This window comes from Halichoeres trimaculatus, unplaced genomic scaffold (assembly GCF_033239565.1).
Source record: "Halichoeres trimaculatus isolate MK-OKI-2021-1 unplaced genomic scaffold, fHalTri1.1 fHalTri1_scaffold_4, whole genome shotgun sequence".
Lineage (NCBI taxonomy): Eukaryota > Metazoa > Chordata > Actinopteri > Labriformes > Labridae > Halichoeres > Halichoeres trimaculatus.
Window position 1 is genome coordinate 4,141,734 of NW_027437182.1, and position 10,491 is coordinate 4,152,224.

The 10,491-nt window shown below is 36.8% G+C and overlaps 2 protein-coding genes across 2 annotated transcripts; both read right to left on the minus strand.

Annotated features, from left to right (window-relative positions):
- Positions 1-1,169: 1,169 nt before the first annotated feature.
- Positions 1,170-6,275, minus strand: psmg4 (proteasome (prosome, macropain) assembly chaperone 4). The gene is made up of 3 exons (XM_074668307.1): positions 6,006-6,275; positions 3,513-3,588; positions 1,170-1,524 (listed from the first exon to the last, which is right to left on the minus strand). Exons 1-3 carry the CDS (start codon positions 6,174-6,176, stop codon positions 1,403-1,405), a joined length of 369 nt encoding a protein of 122 aa, XP_074524408.1. The 5' UTR covers positions 6,177-6,275; the 3' UTR covers positions 1,170-1,402.
- A 1,016-nt stretch (positions 6,276-7,291) lies between these two features.
- bphl (biphenyl hydrolase like) lies at positions 7,292-10,406 on the minus strand. Its single transcript, XM_074668595.1, has 7 exons — positions 10,105-10,406; positions 8,836-8,939; positions 8,599-8,765; positions 8,237-8,390; positions 8,002-8,133; positions 7,704-7,827; positions 7,292-7,599 (listed from the first exon to the last, which is right to left on the minus strand). The coding sequence occupies exons 1-7, from the start codon at positions 10,188-10,190 to the stop codon at positions 7,509-7,511; spliced, it is 858 nt and encodes a 285-aa protein (XP_074524696.1). The 5' UTR covers positions 10,191-10,406; the 3' UTR covers positions 7,292-7,508.
- Between the last annotated feature and the right edge of the window lie 85 nt (positions 10,407-10,491).

The window sequence follows — 10,491 nt, forward strand, 5'->3', positions numbered from 1 at the left end:
AGTCTGTTCAGTCTCTGTCTCCTGGATCCTGTCTGCTCACAGCAGGTGAAGCTCTTTAAATGTGGCGTTGGTGTCTGCTGTTAGCTCTGTTAGCCATGTCTGTGAATAGCATGATGCTACTCTGCCCTCTGGTATTCCCTCTGTTGCTGGGTTAGCACAGCTAGCTCCTCCATCTTATTGGAGATAGATCTTACGTTCCCAATAATGATGGATGGAAGGACAGGTCCATGTCGTCACTTCTTAGCTCACACCTGAGAACCAGCACGTCGTCCTCACCTCCTTCTCCTCACTTTGTGGGAAACATCAGGCCTTGCACCAGTTAGCACTGAAATGCTACAGGCTGCTAACAGCTGATTTTACATGTAAACAATGCAGCCACGGTTACATGTAAGATCCCCAGACAAACGGGAGCGAAAATAGTAAAAATATCACTGAAGACAAAACCAGTTTGGTGTCCATGACCAACAAATGGATTTGCCCCCACAGAGTCCAGACCTTAACCCCAATGAGAATCTTTGGGATGTGCTGGAGAAGGATTTGCGCAGCAGACAGACTCTACCTTCATCAATGCAAGATCTTGGTGAAAAATTAATGCAGCACTGGATGGAAATAAATCTTGTGACATTGCAGAAGCTTATCCAAACAATGCCATAGGGAACATGGGCCACAATCAAAGCTAAAGGCGATCCAACGAAATATTAGAGTAACCTTCTTTTTTTTTGGTGGCGACTTTGTTTTGGCAGAGCAGTGTATTTCCTCTCTAACTTCTCACTCCTCGTCCTCTGTACTGTGGTAATGTTGTAATCCTTCTCCTAGGATGTGTTAACTCTAGCCAGAAAGCACAATATTTTACAGTTTTTTGAAATAAACGTTTGTGAAGATTAGCGTAGAGCAGCGTAGCCTGCGTAGCCCTGGCCTAGTCGTGGTTAGTGTACATTTATACACTTTATAATGTAAGTATCCTTTAGGACTGCAAAAAATATGTAAGGTGCGTATACATGTGCCATTCATTCATAATGTATGGAGCATACTTTTATAGGATATAAGCACACTGAATAGATCCCATGAATCAAACATCCTCCATATTTAGTACGCAGCACGTATTTCCAACACCCCGTGTGGTTCTCTAGTTTGTATGTTTTCAACAGTTAATCACTGAGAGAAAAAACTCAACCACTAATGCTGTTTTCTAAGTGTTATTTTTTTAATATGATGCATTTGTACAAAAAGCCATAGGCCTACATGTTTTGATAATAAACCACTTAATTTATTATGTCAATAAAAGAACACTTGATGTGACGCTGTGTGGTTATTGTCTTGCAGTGTGGTTACAGTATATGGGGAAGAAAACAGGTCAGAGTTCTTTTGTAGAAAAATAAAGTAAAAAACAAATCCAATGTGTTCAGAAGTGCTCAGGGTGAAGCTCCAGCTCCTTCTTGATCCTGTTCTCCACCAAGAGACTGAAGTTGGTGTCTGTCATTGGGATACTGTAACTCACAAAAACTTGCTTACTGGTCTTCTTTGCTATAAGAGAGATAGAAACAGACACTTTATTACAGTTTGCACTTGAATTAGTTAAAGTATATCATATTTATAGCACTGAATATCACATAAATTATTGCAAAACAGCTTTGCAGAGATCCAAGTAAAATAATGTTGCCTTGGTATCAACCATAGTCTGTATATTAAATGGACAGCGAGGACTTCAAACAAATCTAAGAGGGGCTGGGTGACAATTTTCTTTTTCTTTCGAGAGTCTAATCTCTTCTTGTCTCTTCATCTTGACATATCTTACTATTCCCCCCAAAATTACACGAGAACAGCAGCTGTCAATCATCCTTAAACATGATGTAAAGCCTCGTTTTCAACCTCTCATAACTAATGAAAAAGACACTTTTCAGAATAAAGAGAATTTGAATTCAACACAGCCCAATATTATCTTCAAACTAGCTTTGAAAAAAGCTTTACGACCCTGGTTAGATAACTAAACATAGAAAATGACAGAGCGTGATAAGTTAAGCAGGAGTATCAATATATGTTGTAAAATTTGGGTATTTTTTTCAAAAGAATTGAAAATTAATTGCATAAAAAAATGGAAATATTTTGCAATTTTTTTTAATGTAAAATTGTTGAAAATTGTTGCGTATTTTTAAGTTTAAAGACTTTTTACAACTCCAACTTTTTCCATTTTTAACTTTTTTTTATTTCCAAGCCTTGAAATTTTGGCAATTTAATTTAAATTTCAAAAATTTGGGGAATTTTTGCAACTTTTGAATTTTCTTTCATTTCTAAAAATGTATTCTATTTTAATTTTTTTTTTTTTTTGAAATTTTGGCTTTTTTAAAATCAAGTTATATGCATTAATTTAATTTCTTTCCTTTTTTTTTTCTTTTTTTAGAAATTTATTAAAAAGAAGAAAAAAAAGATCACTTGTACAATTTAATTAAATTTAAAAAAAAAAATCTTGTTTTGGTAGCTTTTTACTATATTTTAACTATGTATAGTATTTTATTCACTTAATTGTTCATTGTGAAGATAAAGTACAGGTTGTGGCTCTTGAATGACTCTAATCCAGGTGAGCTGAGGTAAAATGTCTCCTATAGAAGTAAAGTTAACAGACCCCTGGTGTATGGTATCAACACAGATCATAACATGTGTAACAGAAGCCGGACCTGAATTTCTTGTAAAGAGAAGGAAAATTATTCTGGGAAAGAAAAAAATATATCAGAAGATCTCAAAATTTTCAAAGTCAGAATTATGTCTTAACACAAGAAACGAAATAAGTACATTTTTGACCCTAATTTGCAGATTTTGTGACTCTTTGCAAACAATTCAGGCATCATTTTTGTCTTAAGATATCTTGGACTGAGACAATTTCCTGGACTTGTCAGGTGAATGTGGCTCTTATGAAGTCTAACAACTTATTTTCCCTTAAAATAAGACAAAAACACTCGCTTAGATTTCCGATTTTGCTGTGCAATGTCTGTGCTTCAATTCCAGCAATAATCCACAGGTTTTTGAGTGCTGAAAGTCATTAGTTGGAATTCAATCTGAGGTATAAAACTGCTGAGACAACTCACTGAACTATCTGACATCTGAAACCTGCAGAGGTGAGGGTGACTAACGCTTCTTTCACTAAAGCTTGTTGTTTCTGTTTGTGGTTAGAAAAGAGAGACTTTCAAATCAGTCTGCATCTATGAACTCAGACAAAACAGTAAATAAAAACATTACATTTTTTCTCTTAAGGCTATTACTACAGCAACCTTCAATATGCACATCATGTAATGAAATCAGTGCAGAGCAATGAAGGGCAAACACACTCCGAGCCAGCAGCAGGAGCTGGGGAGGTTTTATAAGACGATTCTTTCTACCACAAGCAAAAACCATGATGGAAAAAAAACGAATTAAAGCTTCCAAAATCTTCTCATCTTAAAATAACTTATTTGTACAACTCTACAATAGAAGCAATAATGGGCCACATAATTTCCTGCACACACATCATGCAGCGTTACCTAATCTCTGTGCCAAGGAATTTGGAGCAGTGTTGGATGGGTCCCCCAAGACTAATGTGGATAAAGGCATCGAATCCTGCAGACAAAGAGAGTTAAATAGAACAGCGTTAGTCCCTCTGCAAAGACGTCAAACATTAGCTCTGAGATTCAGAATAATTTCTCACTCACTCATACCAATTTAAAGTCTGAACTCATCCAGCTTTTTAAACTGTGCTTATTTTAAATGCTTATGAAGAATTACATTTACAAATATTGAGTATTTGTACTTGTAAACATTCACAGCAACGTGGGGAAAGAAGCACCTGGATGTTCCACAGCACTACTGGCAAAATATTACATGGCAAGATGAAACCATTTGCTAACGTCAAAAGCATAATCAATTTAATAGTTTAGAGTGCGTTTTTTAAGACAATCTGGCCACCAATTCAAACTTAATGGAAGATGTGTGATGCAACAGGACAATGACCCGAAACATACAAGTAAATCAACAACAGAAGGCTTCAACATAAAAAAATACAGTCAGGTCCATAAATATTTGGACACTGACACAATTATGACACCACAACGGAATTGAAATGAAACAATTAAAATGTGCTTTAAGTGCAGACAGTGAGCTTTAATTTGAGGGTATTTACATTCAAATCAGGTGTACTGTCCAAGAATGACAACACATTTTATATGTGCCTTCCTCCTTTAAGGGACCAAAAGTAATTGGACAGACAAACATAATCATAAATCAGGTTGTCACATTTTAATACTTTGTTGCAAATCCTTTTCAGTCAATGACAGCCTGAAGTCTTGAACACATGGACATAACCAAATGCTGGGTTTCATCCCTGGTGATGCTTTGCCAGGCCTCTGCTGCAGCTGTCTTCAGCTCCTGCTTGTTCTTTGGGTATTTTCCCTTCAGTTTTGTCTTCAGCAAGTGAAATGCATACTCAATCAGATTCAGGTCAGGTGATTGACTAGGCCACTGCAGAACATTCCACTTCTTTGCCTTTAAAAACTCTTTGGTTGCTTTTGCAGTATGCTTTGGGTCGTTGTTCATCTGGATTGTGAAGCGTCGTCCAATGAGTTTTGAAGCATTTGGTTGAATATGAGCAGATAATATAGCCCGAAACACTTCAGAATTCATTCTGCAGGTCTTATCAGAAGTCACATCATCAATAAAAATAAGAGATCTAGTCCCACTGGCAGCCATACACGCCCACGCCATTACACTACCAGCACCATGCTTCACAGATGAGGTGGTATGCTTTGGATCTTGAGCAGTTCCCTCCCTTCTACTCTTCTCTTTCCATCACTCTGGTACAAGTTGATTTTTTTCTTGTCCTTAAGACGTTGTTCCAGAACTGGACAGACTCTTTTAGATGTTTTTTGGCAAACTCTAATCTGGCCTTCCTGTTTTAGAGGCTCACCAATGGTTTACACCTTGTGGTGAAACCTCTGTATTTCCTCTGGTGAAGTCTTCTTTTAATTGTTGACTTGGACACAGATACTCCTACCTCCTGGAGAGTTGTCTTGATCTGGCCAACTGTTGTGAAAGGGTTTTTCTTGATGAGGGAAAGGATTCGTCTGTCATCCACCACACTTGTTTTCCGTGGTCCTCCAGGTCTTTTGGTGTTGCTGAGCCCACCAGCATGTAAGAATGTACCAAACAGTTGATTTGGCCACACCTAATGTTTTTGTGATCTCTCTGATGGATTTTTGTTGACTTTTTAACCTAATGATGGCTTGCTTCATTGATAGTGACAATTCTTTGGACTTCATATTGAGAGATGACCTCACCATATTCCAAATGAATACAACACACTTGAAATGAACTCCAGGCCTTTTATCTACCCCTTGTTAATGAAATAACGAGGGGGAAAACACACACCTGGTCATGGAACAGCTGAAAAGCCAATTGTCCAATTAGTTTTGGTCCCTTAAAGGAGGAAGGCACATATAAAATGTGTAGTCATTCCTACAGTACAACTGATTTGAATGTAAATACCCTCAAATTAAAACTCAAAGTCTGCACTTTAAGCACATTTTGATTGTTTCATTTCAATTCCATTGTGGTGTCATACAGAGCTGGAATGCTGAAAATTGTGTCAGTGTCCAAATATTTACGGACCTGACTGAGCACCTTCTGTTGCTCAGTCTGAAAAGATATGCAACTACAGGAAACACTGGGTTGAGGTTTTTTCTGCCAAAAGAGGGTGAACCTTATATTAATCCAAGAGTTCACATCCTCTTTCCAACCTGCAATGTGAATGTTTACATGAAAGCACTTAATTGTTTTCTATAATGCTGTATCTGCTGCAGGTGTAGGGGAGATGATTTTCTCTTGTTGTTATTAAAAGCTGGACTTACTGCGGTAACACTGAGAAAGCACAGATAGTTATGAGACTACAAACTCTTTGCTTTCTTATTCTCGCTAAATTTCTAAACATTTCCATTAAAATAACATTTATCAGGTCTGATTTCATGATTAGTATGTGTGCGTACATATTTGCTGCTCATGGAGACCGCCAGGTTGGACAGCACCGGGCTCGAACCGACCCACAGGAAGAACCCTCCGCTGAGCTTCATGACGTGGAAATGAATCACTTGTTCTAGAATCTTCTCCGAGAAGTTGTGAACCGTAACAGCGTCAAACGAAGCTCCGTTTTCTGACATTTTGATCAGCTTTAGCTATAAATGAAAACTCGTGCAACTCACCGTAAACAGAAACAGAAACTTCCTGGTTCAGGAAGTCAGAAGCAATCGATGACAGAAATTCAGACGAGATAGCAGCAAAAGGCACAACCGATCAGATCTACAACGGTTGACGGAAATGTCACTTTTCTTATCCGTTTTCCCCCGTTTGACACGATAAAAAAAAAATCAGTACCGATTAACTTGTTAATTTAATTATAAAATAATAACAATAATTTTCTAAAAAAAAAAAAAAAAAAAAAAAAAACCTGCGATACCGGAAGTTGACCAAAAGCAGAGGTACTCAGAATGTTGAAGAATCACGATATTAAAAATTATACATTTTTTTAAATTTACTCAGCACTTTAAGATTATAACTAGCTAGGTGGGACTACATCAAAATGTTTTTACCCTTGCTTCAGGTTTTTTTTTATTTCATTTTTATTTCATTTTATTTTGTGCTGATGATCAGGATTTATAAAGTACTCAAATTCAAATTTAGAAGTGATATATATATACAAACAAAAAAATTATATTACTTACCTAATTACTTAAGAGTAGAATTAAAAAATCTTCCATTACATTGATGCAAAATTTATTCTAAGAAAATAACTCCATGATTGGGCACAGCATAATTTTTTTTATATCTTAGAATTTAAGACTTTGGCTTTGCAGAAATAGAAGTTAGGTAGTTAACAAAATTACATCCTTTAGGGTAACTATCAGATCTACAACGGAAATAACATTTTTCTTAACCGTTTCCTCTGTTTGACACGGTTAAAAAAGAATTCTCTATTAACTTGTTTATTTAATTAAAAAAAGTGATTAATAATAATAAAATAACATTTTTTTTTTTTACTCAGCACTTTAAGATTATAACTAGTAAGGTGGGACTACATCAAAATGTTTTTACCCTTGATTCAGGTATTCTATTTTATTTTATTTTATTTTATTTTATTTTATTTTTCGTTGATCTGTGAAGTACTCAAATTCAAATTTAGAAATAATTTATTTACAAATAAAAATATCTCTATATATATATTACTTACCTAGTTACTTTAGAGTAGCATTAAATCTTCCACTACATTGATGCAAAATTTATTTTAAGAAAAATAACGCTTTGATGGGGCACAGTGTAAGTATTTTTATATCTTAGAATTTAAGACTTTGGCTTTTCAGAAATAGAAATTAAGCCATTGAAGAAAATACATTCTTTAGTGTTAATAATTCCTGAGAACTACCGATCAACTGCTTCTTCTTCGTCTTCTTCTTCTTCTATATAATGATCAGTCATTGTTTGTGTTTACATATTACTCAGTCCTCCAAAAAGTCCTCCACCAGCATTTTAAATTCATCAGGGTACCTCAGGTGGAGGTTGTGTTTACCCTCTGGCATCATGTGAAGTCTAGATTTAGGGCAAAAAAAGAAGTGTTACAAATGTTACATATTACTTAATAACCTCAATTCATTTGTTTGTTAATTAATATGATTTTTGTGTGTTGGTCTCACCGTGATCCTTTGATGTGTCGAGAGAGAAATTGTGCATGAAAAGTTGGCACTAAGGGGTCTTTCTCGCCATGGATGATGAGGGTCGGACAGCTGATCAGAGGCAGAAGCTCAATGCAGATACTCCCTAAGCACAAGAAATGTAGCATATTTGTATGAATTTTCAATGCAATGTGCCTAAATCACAATCTCCACACACTCTCAAAGTTAAACTCTGTAAACACACCATATTCATAAGCATGCAATTTAAAACGTTCTCCACATTTCTATCAAAATTAAAACTTCAAAGACATTTTTTTACCGTCTGGTTTTGTTGCAAACTGTTTAATCCCATCCACCCAGCCCTCCCAGTTTTTAGCAAACTTCTCTGCTCCGTACACTTCCTCCAGTGGCTTCCTCATCCTCGCGCTCCACTTGGAGACATCACGCACCGCTTTGCACACACACAAAAACAAACAGTTACTTAAGAATGTCATCATTATCTGCAATGAAAATGACAATTAAAAGAAATCCATGATCACATGAAGTAGGAGTACCCTCATAAAGCTCAAGGTCTTGCTGGGTGACATATGCATTGGCTCCCCAAACAACCATCCTGTTGATCAGGTCGGGGAATTTTGCAGCTGCAATCATAGCTGTGATTCCTCCGTCACTCCAACCCAGCAGGGAAAACTTACTGAAGCCCAATGCCTGGGATTGAAAAGGAAAATATTGTCTTTAATGCACCAGATAGGGAACCCACACTCTTACAGATGTTATATTAGGTCAGAAAGTTTTGTTTATAACCAGCTTAAAATAAAAAGCATTGTGTGTATCTCGAAGTTGATCAATCTTTGATGAAGTCACTCTCAAAACAGATATTGTTATCATTTTCAGAGAGATGATGGACACATCACACCTTCATCAGATCCACTGCATCCTTTGCATCTCTCTCAAAGAAGTCCAGGGGGAAGTCTCTGTCAGGGGGGCGGGACCGTCCATAACCTCGAGGATCCCAGCCAACCACAGTGAAGCGTTCTTTATTCAGAGACTTTAGCTGAGGTCCAAAATCAGTCCGAGTGCTTCCTGTAACAACATTTTTTTTAAAGCTTAAGGAATATGAGGGATGGGGGACGTGCGGTTTAGTTGTTTTTACCTATAGCACCAGGGAGCAGCAGGAGAGGGTGTTTCCCTGCACCTGTCCGCTCATAGTATAGATTCACTTCATTAATGTGCTGCCTGCCCGGGGTCACTGCAGAGCTGCAGGGAGACAGACAGACAAACAGGTGGGATATGTTAATATTTGTGTTTGACAGCAAAACGCTGCACATCTGCAAAAATCAGCGACAAAAACATAAAATGCAGTATCTTTTCGCTCTTAATGTTTTGAACGTTCTTGTAATTTAGACCCGCATCAGATGCATTAATCCTCATTCTGTGTTCTTGCCTCAGTTATGATGAAAAAGTAATCTGATTACTGATTACTCCTTTGAAAAGTAACTTAATTACTGCACTGATTTTTTTCAATTTTGAAAGCAACTAAGTTACAGGTCACTGGATTAGTTACATTCAGCAGCTGCCAACAACACCTGCAGCTGCATGGTTTGGCAAAATTGTGCAATTGCAGTTAAAATGAATAATATATGTGCAGAGATTATTGGTAGTTGTGAAATATCTAATTTACAATTAAAAATAAAAATATCATTTCTATACATTTCAAATCTTAAAATACAACCAATGAAAGCTTTTACAGTACTTTTTTGGTGCACTATGGCACAGTTCAGTTAATTCTTAGATTTAATTATTTTTTTAAACACTTTTAGTCTTGTTTGATTTTTATTAGTTTTGTTTTGTTTTTTTGTTTGTTTATTTTTTTTAAAAAGCCGTAGTCTGTTAATCCTTTATTTTTAATACAAATATCTGTATTAAGTTAAATATATTGCAGCAGTCTCCACCTTGACAAGTATGGCATGGTTTTCTTTTCTGCACTTGCTGCTTCATTACTCTCACAGTTCACCTTCTGTAACACATGAACTGTGCTGAGGACGGACTCTGACCTGAAACATTTCAGCAGCGTTTTATTTACACATGAATCAACATTTTTTAGAAATGTCAAAACTTACATCAATTTTATTCCCTTTTATCTAAATGAATGGCTATCTTATAACTATAATCATAGTTGTTCTGCAGAGGCAAAGCATTCGTTTACACCTAAAGGACTCCATGCGCTGCTTGCGCCATCTGGTGGAGTAAAGAAGAATTACCCTCAAGAAAAATAAATAAATCTGCTGAAATCACCACCCACACGTTACTGAAAGCAGTTAGCATGAGTTTCGCGTTTTGCTGCTGCAGCATTAAGCGGATTAAATCGTTATTTGTGCACAAAAGCGTGTGAATATCACAGACACACAGTGGGAACAGTTACCAGTAGGACTGGATCGCAGTCATGGAGGCTGTCCTTATGTTACTCCTGCATTTGAGGAAACGTCCACCGAGGAAACACACCGCCATGTCTCAGCAGTCCACACACACTTATCTCTGCTCTGCTGCAGAGTTTGGTTAAAGATTAAGAGACTCTCATGTAATCCTGCTCTGCACGTTTCTTCTGGGACTCCAGGTAGCTCTGGTATTGGCCAGTTTGGCATTTTCCATGTGGTGTCAAGTACTGAAATTTAAAGAGGAAGTACAAACCAACTTTAGAGCTGACCACACTGACCCACAGCTAAAACCTGTCCGAACAGGTCCCATAATGTAGACCACGCCCCTCAGAGAAACTTGAATCTGTTAAGAATTTATTTTATTACACTGGAAT